Raw genomic sequence first — 19,009 nt, 5'->3', positions numbered from 1 at the left:
TTTTCTGAGACATCTTATCCTCTTACCTGTAGATCCAACGGGGGTGTTGGACAGACCCCCTAGATAACGTTGCTAATAAGCTCAAACAGAACTGGAAAACTCAGCTCACACAGAACTGGTTGTGGCATTCATTGACCTCTTTCACACATAAGCTAGTCCCCTGACAGCTTTCATTCACTTAATACTTAATAGCTCAATTTAAATCCTCTTATTATCCATACTTCAATCAGTTTATTATCCTAATTTCAAATTCCAATCTTAATAGTAATAATTTCAATTAATTTGTAATCCAAATTTCAATCAGCCAAATTTCAATCAGTTTAATATGTCATATCTCACATCCACATTCCACAAAGACATCTCCTCTAAACGCCTATAGACAGCTGGCAGCGGGACTTTACATAGTAATGTTACACCCTCGCTCTAGTTTTCTCATTAAACTAGTGAATTGCCTTCTCTCTATAAGACTATGGATACCTTTTTATTTGTTACTCATCTTGATCAAGTTTTTCTTTTTATACATTAATTTAAATGTACTTACTGAAATCAGTTGCCGTCCCTCAAAGTAGTCTCCTACTGGGCAGCTCACAGTAAGGGTCTGGTCTGGGTGGGTCCTCGTCCTCTTTTGGTCAGAGAGGAATTTCCCTCACGCTTTGTAACGCACTCTATGCGTAGTGGGTGCGGAGTCAGGCGCAGGAAGCAAAGGGTAAAGAACAATGTTTTATTCCGGCGCAGGGAAAATGTTCACGCCAAAACACCAGACGCTAATACAAAACCGGCCCAAAACCAGGACCCAAACAGTCCGGAGAAAAACAAAGGAGATCGCACAAACACAAACATGAACAGAGAAAAAATAAGCCCTCACAAAGAGCAGGCGGGCATTACCGGCTTAAATAGCCCAACTAAAACCTGAACAAGAAACAGGTGTAACCAATAAGACAATACCAACAGAAAAGGGAAAGGGGATCGGTGGCAGCTAGTAGACCGGTGACGACGATCGCCAAGCGCCGCCCGAACAGGAAGAGGAGCAAACCTTCGGTGGGAGTCGTGACACGCTTCATAAAATGCGCCACCATTGTGGAAATTCTTACACAATTCTTACACAGGGACATTCAAAGTCAATCTTAAATGAATCATTGTTTATTGTTTAACGTGCTGGAGAGGTTCCAATCAACTCAATGCACCATAGTACACATGTCAATCAGGAGCTCTCTTTGGGCAGACCCAGCAGTTATGTTATATACGGCTATACACAGACAAGTTATATTTGCATTATATTTGCATTTGCATGGACCTGGTTCTCTATTCCCCAGACGGGGGTAGCCGCTAGGCACAAGGTAGGAAGAATGGTTTCGGGGTCTGAGGTTGTAGAAGAGGGGCAATAGCGGCGTGAAAGTGTGTACGGCTTAACATTCTTAGACCCGGGCGGTAGGAGATGGTGAAGTTGAACCGGTTGAACAACAGGGCCCATCAAGCTTACCTGGAGTTGAGATGATTGGAGGTGAGGAGATATTCCAGGTTCTTGTGATCCGTCCACACTATGAATGGAAGTTCCGCCCCCTCTAACCAGTGTCTCAACTCCTCCAAGACCATCTTCACCGCCAGTAGTTCTCGATTCCCCACATCATAATTCCACATCATAATTAAGGCGATGGGAGAAGAAGGCGCAGAGATGCAGCTTAAGGTCCAGGGCAGAACGCTGGGACAGGACGGCCCCCACTCCGACATCCAAAGCGTCTACCTCCACCATGAACTGATGGGACGGGTCCGGAAGCGGTGCTTAAGGTCCAAGAATGCCCGGTCAGCAGCTGGGGACCATATGAATGAGACCTTGGGAGAGGTGAGTGCTGGCAGGGGGGAAGCCAGGGTGCTGTAACTCTGGATAAAACGGCGATAGAAATGGGCAAATCTTAAGAAATGTTGCAGCTTCATTCTGGATGTGGGTTGAGGCCAATCCACCACCGCTCTCACATTTCCCGGATCCATCTTTTCACTAACCTTTGATGATCTTCATCTACATCCGGAAAATGCGAGTTCCATCGCTCCACCATCTCCTTCCTTGGACACATTCCCAGCAGCAATGATGTGTCCAAGGAAGGAGATGGTGAGGCGATGGAACTATAATTTTTCGGCTTTGTCAAACAGCTGGTTCTCCAGGTGACACTGGAGGACTTGTCGGATGTGGAGAACGTGTTCTTGAGTGTTCTTGGGCTTGAAGTAGACTAGCCTCTCCAGGCTAGGGGCGGTATTTTCAAATCCGGATGAAAAGTGTGTCCAAAGTAAACTGCCTGCTACTCAGGCCCAGAAGCTTGGATATGCATATTATTAGTAGATTTGGATAGAAAACACTCTGACGTTTCTAAAACTGTTTGGATGATTTCTGTGAGTATAACATAACTTATTTGGCAGGCAAAACCCCGAGGACAAACCAACCAGGACATGTTTTTTTTAGGTCACTCTTTTCAATCGGTTTTCAATGGGAATCTAGATTTCTAAGGCACTTGCTTGCAGTTCCTATCGCTTCCACTGGATGTCACCAGTCTTTAGAAATTGGTTGATGTTTTTCCTTTGAGAAATGAAGAAGTAAGGCAGTTCAGAACGAGGATCGAGTGAAGTGTACTGTTGTGGTTGAGGCGCGTGACCTGAAAGCTCGCTACACTTCGTTTTTATCCCCTATTGAACGCAGTTTATCCCGTCTTAAATTTTAGCGATTATTTACGTTAAAAAAATTGTTGTATTAGGAAAGTTGTTTGAAATGTTTGGACAAAGATTACAGCTAACTTATGAGATATTTTGTAGTCATGTTGCGTGAGTTGGAACCAGTGTTTTTTCAAACAAACTAAATAAATGGACATTTTGGAGGTATAACGACGGAATTAATCAAATAAAAGGACCATTTGTGATGTTTATGGGACATATTGGAGTGCCAACAAAAGAAGATCTTCAAAGGTAAGGCATGAATTATATCGTTATTTCTGAATTTTGTATCGTGCCAGGCGGGATGCTGTGTTTTTTGATGGGGTGCTATCCCCAGATAATAATATGGTTTGCTTTCGCCGTAAAGCCTTTTTGAAATCTGACACAGCGGCTGGATTAACAAGAAGTGTATCTTTAATCTTATGAATAACACTTGTATCTTTCATCAATGTTTATGATATGTATTTCTGTAATTTGATTTGGCTCTCTGCAATTTCACCGATGTTATTTGAGACAATGCGTTACTGAACATAACGCGCCAATTTAAACTGAGGTTTTTGGACATAAAGAGGGACTTTATTGAACAAAACAAACATTTATTGTGTAACATGGAGTCCTGGGAGTGCCACCAGATGAAGATCATCAAAGGTTAGTGATTAATTTAATCGTTATTTCTGACTTTTGTGAGCCCTCTCCTTGGCTGGAAAATGTCTGTATGGTTTTTTGTGGCTAGGTACTGTCCTAACATAATCGCATGGTGTGCTTTCGCCGTAAAGCCTTTTTGAAATCGGACACTGTGGTTGGATTAACAAGAAGTATATCTTTAAAATGGTTTATAATACTTGTATGTTTGAGGAATTTTAATTATGAGTTGAATGAATTTGGCGCCCTGCAATTTCACTGGACGTTGTCGAGGTGGGACGCAAACCCCAGAGAGGCTAGACTACTTGAACTTAAATTTGGAGGTCCTGCGGACTCCCGAGTGGCGCAGTGGTCTAGCTGTGCCACTAGAGATTCTGGGTTCGAGTCCAGTCGCAGCCGGCCACGACTGGGAGACCCATGGGGCAGAGCACAATTGGCCCAGTGTCGTCCGGGTTAGGGGAGGGTTTGGCCGGCAGGGGTGTCCTTGTCCCATCGTGCACTAGTGACTCCTGTGGCTGGCCGGGTGCAACGCACGCTAACACGGTCGCCAGGTGTACGGTGTTTCCTACATAACATTGGTGCGGTTAAGTGGGCATTGTGTCAAGAAGCTGTGCGGCTTGGTTGGGTTGTGTTTCGGAGGATGCACAGCTCTCGACCTTCGCCTCTCCCGAGTCCATATGGGAGTTGCAGCGATGAGACAAGACTGTCACTACCAATTGGATACCACAAAATTGTGGAGAAAAAGGAGAAAAATAAATAGATAGATAGCACAATTGGCCCAGTGTCGTCCGGGTTAGGGGAGGGTTTGGCCGGCAGGGATGTCCTTGTCCCATCGTGCACTAGTGACTCCTGTGGCTGGCCGGGTGCAATGCACGCTGACACGGTCGCCAGGTGTACGGTGTTTCCTACATAACATTGATGCGGTTAAGTGGGCATTGTGTCAAGAAGCTGTGCGGCTTGGTTGGGTTGTGTTTCGGAGGATGCACGGCTCTCGACCTTCGCCTCTCCCGAGTCCATATGGGAGTTGCAGCGATGAGACAAGACTGTCACTACCAATTGGATACCACAAAATTGTGGAGAAAAAGGAGAAAAATGAATAGATAGAAAATATATATACAAAATTAGAAATTCAATTACTGGAATAGGCTGACTTGAATATAGTCCTAGGACTATGTTGTTGTATAGGTGGAGTTATGGGCCAATTTGCATATATTCCTCTAAGGACACATGTGGAATTGCATGAAATTTTTTCTTTTTTGCTGTTGTTTCAAGCCATTTTGAAATGTTGATCCCAATGTCACACATTGGCCACATTATTTATAGAAAGACCCACATGCACTCACACACATACACACACACCCACAAACACACATATCCGTTCATGTTATACACACATCACAGCTGCTGTTACCATACACTTATTATGATTGCTAAATACTTATACTATATACACAAATGTATGTGGACACCCCTCCAAATTACTGGATTTGGCTATTTCAGCCACACCCGTTACTGATAGGTATATAAAATCAAGCACAAAGCCATGAAATCTCCATAGACAAACATTGACAGTAGAATAGCCTTAACGAAGAGCTCAGTGACTTTCATTGTGACACCGTCATAGGATGCTACCTTTCCAACAAGTCATTTCCTCAAAGTTCTGCCCTGCTAGAGCTGCCCCGGTCAAATGTAAGTGCTGTTATTATGAAGTGGAAACGTCTAGGAGCAACAATGGCTCAGCCGCGAAATGGTAGGCCACACAAGCTCACAGAATGGGACTGCAGAGTGCTAAAGCGTGTAACTTGTAAAATCTTCTGTCCACGGTTGCAACACTCACTACCGAGTTCCAAACGGCCTCTGGAAGCAACATTAGCACAAGAACTGTTCGTTGGGAGCTTCGTGAAATGGGTTTCCATGACCGAATCTGGTTTTGGCGGATGCCAGGAGAAAGCTACCTGCCTGAATGCATAGAGCCAACTGTAAAGTTTGGTGGAAGAGGAATAATGGTCTGGGGCTGTTTTTCATGGTTCGGGCTAGGCCCCTTAGTTCCAGTGAAGGGAAATGTTAACACTACAACATATAATTACATTCTAGACGATTCTGTGCTTTTAACTTTGCGGCAACAGTTTAGGGAAGGACCTTTTCTGTTTCACCATGACATTGTCCCCATGCACAAAGCGAGGTCCATACAGAAATGGTTTGTCTAGAACGGTGTGGAAGAACTTGACTGGCCTGCACAGAGCCCTGACCTCAACTCCATCGAACACCTTTGGGATGAATTGGAACACCGACTGCAAGCCAGGCATAATCGGACAATATCAGTGCCAAACCTCACGAATGCTCTTGTGGCTGAATGGATGAGCAGGTGTCCACATACCTTTGGTCATGTAGTGTAAACCACCTATAGTGGTGGTTTACACCTCCTGTTATAGAGGGTTGATTTCAGATCAAGTCATTTTTATTGGAAATCCTGTGATGAGAAATATTTTGAACGGACTACTCAGGATGTGTTATGCATTATGAAGAGAATATTCATAGGAAGTGTTATCAAATTAATTTGTTTATTTTTAGTAATGATTATAAGCAGTTTATAAGAAGACCTAAAACATTGTTATCAAACCAACACTACAAATTAAATGATTGTTTTTAATAATAACCTTTCTTTATGGATTGATTGCTATTTTATTATAGTACCAATCATTTAAAAAATTAGTGTTATGCCTAGTATAAAAAGTATCTCAAATGTTACTTGGAAACCACTTTCACTAGCTAGGATCTTGTAACTGGAGGCTGTCACTTCCTACTAGTCTCTCCTCCCAATCATAACTCAGCACTAGTCCCTTGGTCCTTCCCTATTGCAAAGGAAATGAGCATCATTACTTTGCCCTTTGTTTTTCACATTCGCCAAGATGACACACCTCTTTCTTAGTCCACATCCCACATCCCACAGTCCACACCCTCTCAATAAAGGTCTGTTGCTCCCCAACCCCCATCACTTATTTGGGACAGGCACTGACCAGCTCCAACTTGGTTCACTATAGTACGTCCAACTACATAAAAACAGAGACAATGGAAGGGACCCAAGCCCGCACCACAGTGCCATCCTACCTGGGATGGTCCATTTTCAACACTTTATGCTGCTGTCTCCCAATTGGAATTGCGGCAATAGTTTGCTCATGCAGGGTAAGATATCCAAAATTCAGACTCAATCAATTATTCAAGAAGTCTAAAGGTATTTACAAACGCATCTGCTGATTAACTATTGAATAGCTTGTCTGATTTTTTGAGGTGGATTCTGTGGTTATCTAAGTGAAAGTGGGATGATGCATTGATTATCCCCCATTGTGTGTTTGAAGGCGGATAATGCAAACGCAGTTGGAGAGGCAACAGCGGCTGCAGAGGCATCCAGGATGGCCAAGATCCTTAACATCGTTGGATTTGTTGTTGGCATTGTGTTGCTCATCATTGTTGTTGCACTGAAACTCACTAGTCGCGAGTGAAAAAGGAGGAAATGTTTTTGTACCATCTTTTGCCCTTTGCATTCCTTTTTATGCCTTCATGCAACACACCAGCCCAGATCTACCCTGATGAGGACAAGCTGTGCTCTAACTGAGACCCAGTGTAAACAAACGCCCTGAAAGCCATTAACTGACCAGCTCTTGCGCTCCATACTCAGAGACAACTGCATGTTGCAGTTGCTGGTTTGAGAAAATACATGAAGCTTCCTGACTGTCAAATGTAATAATAAACACACGAATCAGCCATAATTCATGGTCTTTGTTTATTCATTTCCAAGCACATTTGAGACATAGAAATGTTGATACAAGCAATACAGGCATAACAGTTTACATCAAAAGTACAGACTGATCATTGCAAAAAGTGTATAAATCAGTCTTGGATTTTTGAAAAGGTTTTAAGACTTATCTGTCCTCCTACTGTGTCCTGTGTCAATACTGTGTATACCAATGTTCTAAAACTCAAAACCTCTACTACAATCTAGATTTTAACACCACAATGTTTCAGCCCAACAGCAGCAGCCGCCATTTAAGCAGGGAGGTGGAACTGAAGAAATGCAACCACTGTCAAATTCATACACTCAGCTATGGGATACAAGGGTTATCAAAAATATTGATATGATAGTTTTAAACATACATATTTCTTTCAATTATACAATTATTGTTAACAAAAAGTAAGATGACAAAAAAAAGCAAAAACATGGAGCATTGCAACCTATATTTTTGATTATGATAGAGTAATGCAGTTGCACTAAATCCGTAAGGCATTTATAAAGTTATATTCATCAAGAACCAATGGGTATTCATTGACATGACCATTGAACAGCAGGAAACATCACAGATTGTGCCTGTAACTGACAACAGCAACTGATGATCCTAAAAATAATCTCAACACACATGTATGAGGGACACCTCCTGCGCCACCCTCCCAGCATTCTAGTCCCAGTGGGCAAACCTGGTTGCAGTGATGTCAGCCTGAGGTATTTTGTGACGTCGTGGTCAGGTTGTATACAGATTCTAAAAGGATAGGTGTGTGTGTGCATGAAGGACCTCTCCGTCACACTCCCAAGGAGAACGTTTTGGTCTTTCATCAGTTGCCAGTCCATACACATCAGTTGCCAGTCCATACACATCAGTTGCCAGTCCATACACAACTGTGTATTTCCCAAGCAGATCAGCCATCATGAATTCTAAAAAGTACTGTATGTGAGGGGCTCTCAACATTTTCCGTTCCGACGCTTACTAAAATGCTTTCCCAAAATCCAGGGACCCCTAAATCATGTCATATGCCCCCCTGGTTGAGAATCACTGAGCTTGATCAGTATTTTCCTCCTGGGCTTTGTGACGCACTTCCATGGTTCGGAGCCCCAAGCTCTTCTTTCTCAACAGCCTTTCAACATGGAGGAACACCAAATCCTCCCTGTGCTTCTGCAGGAGTCCCTCCACCTCCTGCTCAAGAAACAGACACGAAACAGGAATGGAACATGATAATTGCCAAAGATTCCCTGACTGTGGCTAAACACAGTTGTTTTCCATCACCATTGTGTGGAATGCTTTAGAAATTAACTCGGTATCACTTTATTTGGAAAGACCAAAATAGATGGTTTATTTATTGTTTCTAGCTATCATAATCGTTGAGGTAAAATGCCAGACATTATGCTAATGTCGATTCCCCGGAGAGGAAGAACGTACTTCCTGTGAAAGGAGCCCCCGACTGGGCCTCTGAAGCCCCTCCAGCAGGGAGGTGGGGTGGGAGTCCCATGGCATGGAGCTCTCTGGAGCAGCACATTCCATACCCATTGAGGAACTCCCTAGTCGGGCCTCGAATAGCTCACCCAGACATGCTTGCAGCAGCTAAGAAAGAAAAACAGTAACATAGTACATGTAATGCTTTATAACTTCTTATACGCACAAATTAGTCTTTAAAAAAGTATTATAACGTCTGGTATCACTTTACTTGACGCACCTTCTTATGAAGACTTAGATATCCTTGTAAACATATTCATACTGTGGGACCTTATAGATGCAGTCATAGAGCATTATGAAACTATGATAAATCTAATTGTCTTGAGTGTTTAGGATCCCTTTATAATGTCTTATGATAACCTTATAATGATCATAACATATCAGAAGCCTTGTTATAATTGAATGAGGAATTGGCGTGCTCCTGTGGCGGTCGGTGTTGTTTAAGATGAGGGAGGACGATTCTTCTTTTTTTTATGAGCAAGTTCTGTTCTATTACAGCATATTGGATGACTGTCATTCATATTCCATTCACAGAGCTCAATGTAACATCAATAAGTTTAGGCTACTACATGATACTCAAATGTTCCCTATTCCCATCATGAGGTTGCTTACAACCCAGCCTAAAATTTTAAGTTTACAACGTAGGTGCACAGGCCGAGATAAATTTGAGTAATCAAGGTGACAGACATTGACACATTCAATACCGCATTGCACACTCTTGCCTCCATCTACAGTAGGGGATCTAGGGTGTAATTATTAGTCCAACAGTTGCAAACAAGAGTTTCTATTGGACAAATGTAGGTATTTTTCTATCCCTGTTTTTTTCCCCGTTTGCTTCCGTTTAAGAAACGTTTTTCAACAGAATCGGTGGAATGAATACACCCTTAATCACATGCAAACACATTTCACTTTCATAGCAGCCACATACAACAATAAAGGGATAATGCGGTTCGTATTCCTTCTTGCATCTACATGCTCCCCTCCTTTCACTTTTTCCCCTTCGCTTGTGAACTTCAGTGTACAACACATCAGCTTTCTGTGGCCAAGTGAAAAAACCTTTCGAAGCCAAACCTTCATGTCATAATCGCTAACCGCTACACACATCCCACATCGTTGTCACCATATTAACATCATTGTCAACATAGCTAACTACTAGAACTAATGCAAGTAAACCTGTTGCAATCATGCAGTACAGTGTACAGTCGGCAGTTTAGCAGTTACACCGGTGGGCCAAGTTGGATGAAAATTAATAATCATCTCATATTGCTCAAATAAACAGCATACCTGGTTTCAAATAACAGATAAAGCAACACCTCGCAGCACAACGCCTCTCCCCTATTTGACCTAGATAGTTTGTGTGTATGCATTGATATGTAGTCTACGTGTTGTGATAGAAAATACTTATTTACCTGGTTTGTTTATGTTAATAGTTAGCAATGAATACTTAACAAACAGGACATATTTGTTCTGTTTATTCTGTGTTTTCATGGGCTCCACTCTAGATCCCTGCAGCTAATCAGGGCGTATGGTCACTGGAGATGGCTTGAGCTGAGAAATGAGTTCAAGACTGTATTACATAGACAAGAATGTGTTTTACTAGAGATAGCTTTGGAGTAGAACAATCCTTCATTATCTCAAAATCAAACACCTCTCCAAACAGGTCAGGGACAAAGTTGTGGAGAAGTACAGATCACGGTTGTGATGTTAGCCTTCTAAATGAGATAATTGTTTTTCATTTGAAGTCTTAACCAGTCAGTCAGTGACCACACCCACGTGAGCACGGACATTAATGTCAGCGTCATGGAACGCCCCTTTTTCCAGGATGCATAACCGTGACCAAATTCACATTAGACCAGAAAGCATGGAGCTGTGGCTACATGTTGAAATGGTTGGCAATTTAAATACAGACCAGTTATGTGCAGCGCCAGCTGTACACTTTGAAATGATTAAGAACACTACAAGGCTACACATTAACAGTCTGCAGCTGTGCATGTAAACTAGTCTAGTAAACTCGACCGAAAACGAGAGACAAAGAACCATTTGCTCTCACCACTCTATTCTAACGAACAGAGCCCGCTGAACAAACTACGAAAGACTTTGAGACTTCTGTCGAATTACTCTCCAGACAGACCGCCGATTTCAACAGAAAGAAAACAAAGACATACAAGCGTAAATATCTGTTGCATTTCAAAATCCGAATGAGCAGTTGTTTGGGTGCTAAATATCCATATTTACGCTGGGCGTATTTTCACATGTATGTACAATAAGCCCACTCTGTCTCCCCCACTGTCTTTCCCGCTCTTTATCCACACCCTTATCCATTGTCCATCAAGCCATCATATCGGGTTAGTCCACTAGGGACTTTTCATTGCATTGTGTAGTAATCAATGTGTAAGCTATCCTGTTTGTGTAATTCTGTGTGATTATTTTGTTAGTTAGTAAATAAATAATTAAGCCAATTTGTATATCGCTGAGTCATCATTTATGATAGAAGGTAACAATTCATTAATGACTGTTTGATGACTGAAATATAAGAGAACTTTATATCTTTAAGAGTTCATTCGGAAAACGGTAACTAGTTAAATGAGCTTTTTCCATGATGCCCCAAGATTGCTAATGAGTTAATTGTTACAGGATGAATTTAATCATTGTAATAATTACACATGGTTAATTGATATGATAAAATAATCATCATTGCATTAATTATAGTAAAGACACAAGCCTAAATAAGTTCAGGAGTAACAATTTGCTTAAAACCTCTTAGCGCTCAAATCCCGTTAGCGGGATAGATTTGACAACATCCGGTGAAATTGCAGAACGCCAAATTCAAACTACAGAAATATAAATATTTAACATTCATATAAATACAAGTGTAATACAAAATAAAGCTTAACTTCTTGTTAATCCAGCCGCTGTGTCAGATTTCAAAAAGGCTTTACGGCGAAAGCACACCATGCGATTATCTGAGGACAGCGCCCCACATACAAAAACATGAAAACCATTGTTCAACCAGGCAGGTGCAACATGAAAGTCAGAAATAGCGAAATAATAAATACCTTACCTTTGAAGATCTTCATCTTTTTGCAATCCCAAATGTCTCATTGACACAATGAATGGTCATTTTGTTCAATAAATTCCTTCTTTATATCTATATATATATTTAATGTACATTTATTTGGCGCATTTGATTCAGAATTACACCGGTTCCAACTCACCCAACATGACTACAAAGTATCTAATAAGTTACCTGTAAACTTGGTCCAAACATTTCAAACAACGTTTCTTATCCAACCTCAGGTACCCTAAAATGTAAATAATCGATAAGATTTAAGACAGAATAAACTGTTTCCAATACCGGAGAAAAATAACGAGGAGCGCGCTCCTGTTCACGAGCACCAAAAGACTTGAGTCCATCTGAGTGACACATGGAAAGAATAGGACTACTTCTTCATTTCTCAAAAGAAAAACATCGAACAATTTCTAGACTGTTGACATCTAGTGGAAGCCATAGGAACTGCAATCTGGGCCCTAATAAATCAGGTTTCCCATAGAAATCCATTGGAAAACACAATGACCTCAAAATAAAATTTCCCTGGATGGATTGTGCTCGGGGTTTTGCCTGGGAAATCAGTTCTGTTATACTCACAGACATTATTTTAACAGTTTCAGAAACTTTTGCATGTTTTCTATCCAATACTACCATGCATATGCATATCCTAGCTTCTGGGCCTGAGCAACAGGCAGTTTACTCTGGGCACGCTTTTCATCTGGACGTGAAAATACTGCCCTCTAGCCCGAAGAAGTTTGCTTAACAAGTCACATAATAAGTTTCATGGACTTACACTGTGTGCAATAATAGTGCCTTTTGAACGACTACCTCATCTCTGTACCTCACAAATAAAATGATCTGTAAGGTCCCTCAGTCGAGCAGTGATTTTCCAACACAGATTCAACCACAAAGAGCAGGGAGGTTTTCCAATGCCTTGTAAAGAAGGACACCTATTGATAAAATAATGACACTTTGGATGGTGTATCAATACACCCAGTCACTACAACGATACAGGTGTCCTTCGTAACTCAGTTGCTGGAGAGGAAGGGGATTTCACCATGAGGCCAATGGTGACTTTAAAAAAAATGGCTGTGACATGGGAAAACTGAGGATGGATCAACAACATTGTAGTTACTCCACAATACTAACCTAAATGGCACTTCATTTCGCAAGGAAGCCTGTACAGAATGAAAACATTCCAAAACATGCATCCTGTTTGTAATAACGCACTAAAGTAAACCTGCAAAAAGATTTCCTGAATACAAAGCATTATCTTTGGGGCAAATCCAACACAACACATCCCTGAGTACCATTATTCATACTATCAAGAATAGAGATGGCTGCATCATGTTATGCGTATGCTGGTCATCGACAAGGACTATGGAGTTTTTTGGGGATAAAAAGAAGCGTAATAGAGATAAGAACAAGGACAACTTGGTTCAGTTTACTTTCCAACTTACACTGGGAGACAAATTCACCTTTCAGCAGGACAATAACATAAAATACGAGGCCAAATCTACATTGGAGCTGCTTACCAAGACGACGTTGAATGTTCCTGAGTGGCTTAGTTACAGTTTTGAATTACATCCACTTTGGCAAGACTTGAAAATGGCTATCTAGCAATGGTCAACAACCAACTTGACAGAGCTTGAAGAATTATTATTATTTATTTTTTTACAAAAATAGTATACAATCCAGGTGTGCAAAGCTCTTAGAGAATTACCCAGAAAGATTCACAGCTGTAATCACTGCCAAAGGGGTTTCTAACATGTCATGACATGTGAATTCTTATGTCAATTAGATATTTCTGTGTTTCATTTTCGATACATTTTCAAAAATGTTTAAACACAATGTTTTCACTTTGTCATAATGGAGTATTGTGTGTCGAGGGGTGAGATTTTTTTTTATTGAATCCATTTTGAATTCAGGCTGTAACACAATAAAATGTGGAATAAGTGAAGGGGTATGAATACTTTCTGAAGGCACCGTAGATGACGTCACAATCACAATCCTTATTTATATACTGTTTTCTATATTGTTTTACTAGTTTTTTTTTTACAAAAAAAGAAATGCACAACTGTTGCTCACAGGAAGTAACCTAACATAAATGTTTCATCCGGGCCTCTAGGGCTCTGTTTGTAGTGCACGGATATAATATGCCTCTCTGCAACAGCAATTTCTCTCTATCACCTCCTCTCTTAGGTGGCTGTACAACTTTATGCCGAAAAACCTTAGCTGGCACACATCATGTCCCACAGCATTAACACTAGAGCCCAGCCTGGAAACTTCTTTCTAAAATCTAAGGATCCAAATCACGTTCTGTGCATATGTTATTTTACACACGTATTCAAATTTCTCTCTTTACTCACCCTCTTCTGAACCCTCAACCAATTTGATCAATATGATGATGTAGCCTATGTCTGTGCCTCGTATTTCTGAACAGCTGCGATTTGAATGAACATTCCAAAAATATATATGAAGGCTACGACCATGTCTGTGGTAACGGATAATGCCGTAGGCACAAGCAAGTCTACACATTGCATTGGGGCAAAACAATTTGTGTTTTGTGTGATGATTATGGCGCGATATAGCCTCCTGTTTAGCCAATGTTTGCAATGATGAAGAAAAAAAACCATTACATCGTTCTTGATTGCCTGTCTGTGTCTTGCTTGTTTGATATGCTGTGCATGTATATACCTGCATGTAACTCCCGTCCTAAAAAACGAACATGAAATTGCTAGACAACCACTTTATGTTGTGTTTATGTTTGCAATGGCCTACTTTCACAACAGACAGAGAACTAAGTTTGTTCGAAATGTAACTCTCGTTGTGGTGTAATGGCTTTAGGAGAGAGTGGCCATGCCTGTCTTCCCTGACTATTTAAGGAGCCTTACTTGGCCCCAGTCTTAGTGTGTCATCTATAGTTTGAAAGGTGATGAACTCTTACAAGAACAGCACGTATATTTTTTTATTCATTAAGTAGCAGTTGGTGTTGTTAGGGCCATTGAAATTAAGTGCTTTTCCCTGGTAGCCTAGTTAATCATTGCTGTTTGAACTGTCTGATTGCTCAGTAATTGTGATTGTCATTGTGGCCTTGGATTAGTTTCAGGCCAATTTGTGTATGACAATTTTCTGTGTCCTGGCACCCCAATGGTGAAACAAGCTTCCCTCTAAAGTCAGGACAGCGGAATCCCAGCCCATCTTTCGAAGATGTCTGAAACCCCACCTCTTTGAAGAGTAGCTTAACTCTCACGGATCTCCCATCGCTGAATAAAACATACAGCGTGTGTAGTTCCCAATGGCAATCCCAAACAAACAAATGGACAAAGGATTTTGGAGGATGGGATATTGAGCTGAAAAGCAGCATTGCTGATGAAGAGTCTTCACCTGATTCTGATGTTGACTTCAAGCCTCCGGTTCCTGAGTTTTGCCAACTGAGACGGTGATCCCAACTGTCAAGGTAAAACAGAAGTCTGGTAGGGATGGCATGGTTTGGGTAGAAAGAGTGACGAGAACGCAACAGGAAGGCGGCTTTTCCAGGATATTCTCACAGAGAGAGCAGGTTCTACACCTCACGCAAAGAGACAAATTGCCAGCGCACTCCACAGTTTTCTTTGCTTATGTGACATTCAGATGTTGTAGTACATCAGAGATTGCACTATCACTCATGCGCACAGGAAAGTAAAACAGTAAGTGGGTGGGACATGCTTTTATTGCACTCTTGTATATCTACGGGGCATACGGCGGAAAGAGCAGGGATGTGGAGTAATTTTGGTCTGAAAGGTGTGCAACCGCTTCAGAAGCCCTGTTTATACCTGGTCCTAACCGGCTTCCTTTGTCCTGATCTTGTCCACATTCTGATTGTGTCCAGAATTTTTGGCAGGTGTAGACGATTAAAAGACATATTGTGATCTGATGGTGATCAGATCTTATAGACCACCTACAGAGGTAGTCAGGGATGCATTTTGCCCAGAATTTTGGACAGGTGTAGACAATTAAAAGACAAATTGTGATCTGATCTTCCTGACCACCTCCCGAGGTAGTCAGGGATGCATTGTGTCTGGATATCTTACAAGTGTAGATGGATCTGGACAGTGAAACCATGTAAATCATAACTATCCTGCCCTCCAAATGAAATCACAGGTGGCACCATTGACCTATGGCATCAATATTTGTCTTAAAATACATTTATGGATATGCATCCCATGGAAAATGGCGCCGACAGAGATGGTTGCCTCGCTTTAGGTCCTTAGAATACTATGCAGTTGTTTGTTTTTCATGTATTATTTCCAACATTGTTAGCCCAGAAAATCTCAAGTGTTATTACATATAGCCGGGAAGAACTATTGGATATAAAAGCGATGACAACTTACCAACATTACAACCAGGATTACGTCTTTCCCGAAGCGTGATCCTTTGTTCGAACCTCCACCCTGGACATGCGATCTTATCCCAGAGGTCGACCCAAAACAACGCGGTCACCGCAGGAGAGGCAGACGGAGCGGCCTACTGGTCAGCCTCAGAAGGCGAGCACACCATCCACCGCTTCCGAGCATATTACTCGCCAATGTCCTGTTCTCTAGATAACAAGGTGGACGAAATTAGGGCACAAGCTGCCTTCAGGGAGACATCAGAGATTGTAACATTCTCTGTTTCACGGAAACATGGCTCACTTGGGATATTTTGTTAGAGTCGGTACAGCCACCCGGTTTCTTCACGCATCGCGCCGACAGAAACAAACATCTCTCTGGTAAGAAGGAGGGCAGGGTGTATGCCTTGTGATTACACCATGAGTCGTTAATCATAACAACATACAGGAACTTAAGTCCTTTTGTTCACCTGACCTAGAATTCCTTACAATCAAATGCCGACCGCATTATCTTCCAAGAGTATTCTCTTCGATTATAGTCACAGCCGTGTATATCCCCCTCCCATCCTGAGGCTGCATATATTGTAGCTGGGGATTTTAACAAAGCTAACCTAAGAACAATACTTCCTAAATTCTATCAGCGTATCGAATGCGCGACACGATCATGCCACTCGAACTTCCGCGACTCATACAAAGCCCTCCCCCGCCCTGCCTTTGGGCAAGTCTGACCATGACTCATTTTGTTGCTCCCAGCCTATAGACAGAAACTAAAACAAGAAACACCCGTGCTCAGGTCAATACAACGCTGGTCTGACCTATCGGATTCCACGCTTCAAGATGGCTTCGATCACGTGGACTGGGATATGTTCCGAATAGCCTCAGACAACAACATTGAGGAATACGCTGACTCGGTGAGCGAGTTAATTAGCAAGTGCATCGATGATCTTGAACCCTCTGTGAATATTAAAACCTTCCCTAACCAGAAACCGTCGATTGATGGCAGCATTTGCACAAAAATGAAAGCATGACAACAGACTGGGATAGTCTTTTTGATTATGGCAGGTGACCAGAAACATGACCGAATACAAGCAGTGCAGCTATTCCCTCCACAAGGCAATCAAACAAGCAAAGTGTCAATATAGAGACAAAGTACAGTCGCAATACAACGGCTCAAACACAAGACGTATGTTGCAGAGTCTACAATCAATTCCGGATTACAAAAAGAAAACCAGCCCCATCGCAGACATTGATGTCTTGCTCCCAGAGAAATTAAACAACTTCTTTGTTCACTTTAAGGACAATACAGTGCCACTGACATGGCCCGCTACCAAAGCCTCTGGGCTCTCGTGATCCGTGGCTAACGTGAGTAAAACATTTAAACGTGTTATCCCTCGCAAGGCTGCCGGCCCAGACGGCATCCCTCGCCACGTCCTCAGAGCATGCGCAGACCAGCTGGCTGGTGTGTTGACGGACATATTCAACCAATCCCTATCCCAGTCTGTTGTCCCCACATGCTTCAAGATGGCCACCATTATTCCTGTCCCCAAGAAAGCTAAGGTAACTGAACTAAATGACTATCACCCCATTGCACTCACTTCTGTCATCATGAAGTGCTTTGAGAGACTAGTCAAGGATCATATCACCTCCACCTTACCTGATACCCTAGACACACTCCAATTTGCTTACTGCTCCAATAGGTCCACTGACGATGCAATTGCCATCATACTGCAGACTGCCCTATTGCATCTGGACAAGAGGAATACCTATGTAAGAATGCTGTTTATTGACTACGGCTCGGCATTTAACACCATAATACCCTCCAGACTCGTCATTAAACTCGAGACCCTGGGTCTTGACCCCGCCCTGTGCAACTGGGTCCTGGACTTTCTGAAGGGCCGCCCCCAGGTGGTAAAAGTAGGAAACAACATCTCCACCCCACTGATCCTCTCACTCAACGTCAACAAAAGAAAAGAAAGGAGATGATCGTGGACTTCAGGAAACATAGAGGGAGCACCGCCCACCCCTCCCCATCGACATCGACGGGACAGTAGTGGAGAAGGTGGAAAGCTTTAAGTTCCTCAGCGTACACATCACGAACAAACTGAAATGGTCCACCCACACAGACAGTGTGGTGAAGAAGGCGCAACAGTGCCTCTTCAAACTCAGGAGGCTGAAGAAATTTGGCTTGTCATCTAAAACACTAACAAACATTTACAGATGCTCAATCGAGAGCATCCTGTCAGGCTGTATCACCGCCTGGTACAGCAATTGCACCGCCCTCAACTGCAAGGCTCTCCAGAGGGTAGTGCGGTCTGCACAACGCATCACCGGGGCAAACTACCTGCCCTCCAAGACACCTACACCACCCGATGTCACAGGAAGGCCATAAACATCAAGGACAACAACCACCCGAGCCACTGTCAGGTGCATCAAAGCTGGGACCGAGAAATTGAAAAACAGTTTCTATCTCAAGGCCATCAGACTATTAAACAGCCATCACTAACATAGAGAGGCTGCTGCCAACATACAGACTCAAATCTCTAGCCACTTAAGCCAGTACATGTCCAGGCCCATCTGAAGTTTGCTAGAGAGCATTTGGATGATCCAGAAGAAGATTGGGAGAATGTCATATGGTCAGATGAAACCAAAATATAACTTTTTGGTAAAAACTCAACTCGTCGTGTTTTGAGGACAAAGAATGCTGAGTTGCATCCAAAGAACACCATACCTATTGTAAAGCATGGGGGTGGAAACATCATGCTTTGGGGCTATTTTTCTGCAAAGGGACCAGGACGACTGATCCGTGTAAAGGAAAGAATGAATGGGATAAGTATTGCCCCACTGTACATATGAGATGAGTAATGTAGGATATGTGAACATTATTGAAGTGGCGTTATTTAAAGTGACTAGTGATACCTTTATTAAGTCCATGTATTTAAGCAGGGGGACACGTCTGGCACTGCAGGATTTTAGTCCCTGGCGGCGTAGTGT

At 42.3% G+C, this 19,009-nt stretch overlaps 2 protein-coding genes across 2 annotated transcripts in view; one reads left to right on the top strand and one right to left on the bottom strand.

The window, feature by feature from the left end:
• Positions 1-6,319: 6,319 nt before the first annotated feature.
• Positions 6,320-7,106, top strand: LOC149971203 (interferon-induced transmembrane protein 3-like). Its single transcript, XM_090224246.1, has 2 exons — positions 6,320-6,522; positions 6,696-7,106. Exons 1-2 carry the CDS (start codon positions 6,409-6,411, stop codon positions 6,837-6,839), a joined length of 258 nt encoding a protein of 85 aa, XP_090080372.1. The 5' UTR covers positions 6,320-6,408; the 3' UTR covers positions 6,840-7,106.
• The window catches only part of si:dkey-103g5.4 (uncharacterized), a 52,320-nt gene continuing 40,416 nt past the window's right edge, over positions 7,106-19,009 (bottom strand). Inside the window, exons 30-31 of the mRNA XM_036965312.2 lie at positions 8,547-8,708; positions 7,106-8,303 (exon numbers count right to left, since the gene is read on the bottom strand). Coding sequence (XP_036821207.2) covers positions 8,160-8,303; positions 8,547-8,708 — 306 coding nt within the window. The 3' untranslated portion in view covers positions 7,106-8,159. The remainder of the gene's footprint in view (positions 8,304-8,546; positions 8,709-19,009) is intronic.

This window comes from Oncorhynchus mykiss, chromosome 27, assembly GCF_057628025.1.
Source record: "Oncorhynchus mykiss isolate SJ-2025 chromosome 27, ASM5762802v1, whole genome shotgun sequence".
NCBI classification, from domain to species: Eukaryota; Metazoa; Chordata; class Actinopteri; order Salmoniformes; family Salmonidae; genus Oncorhynchus; species Oncorhynchus mykiss.
The sequence above is the reverse complement of the archived record's forward strand: the minus strand, read 5'-3'. Positions and strand labels throughout refer to the sequence as shown.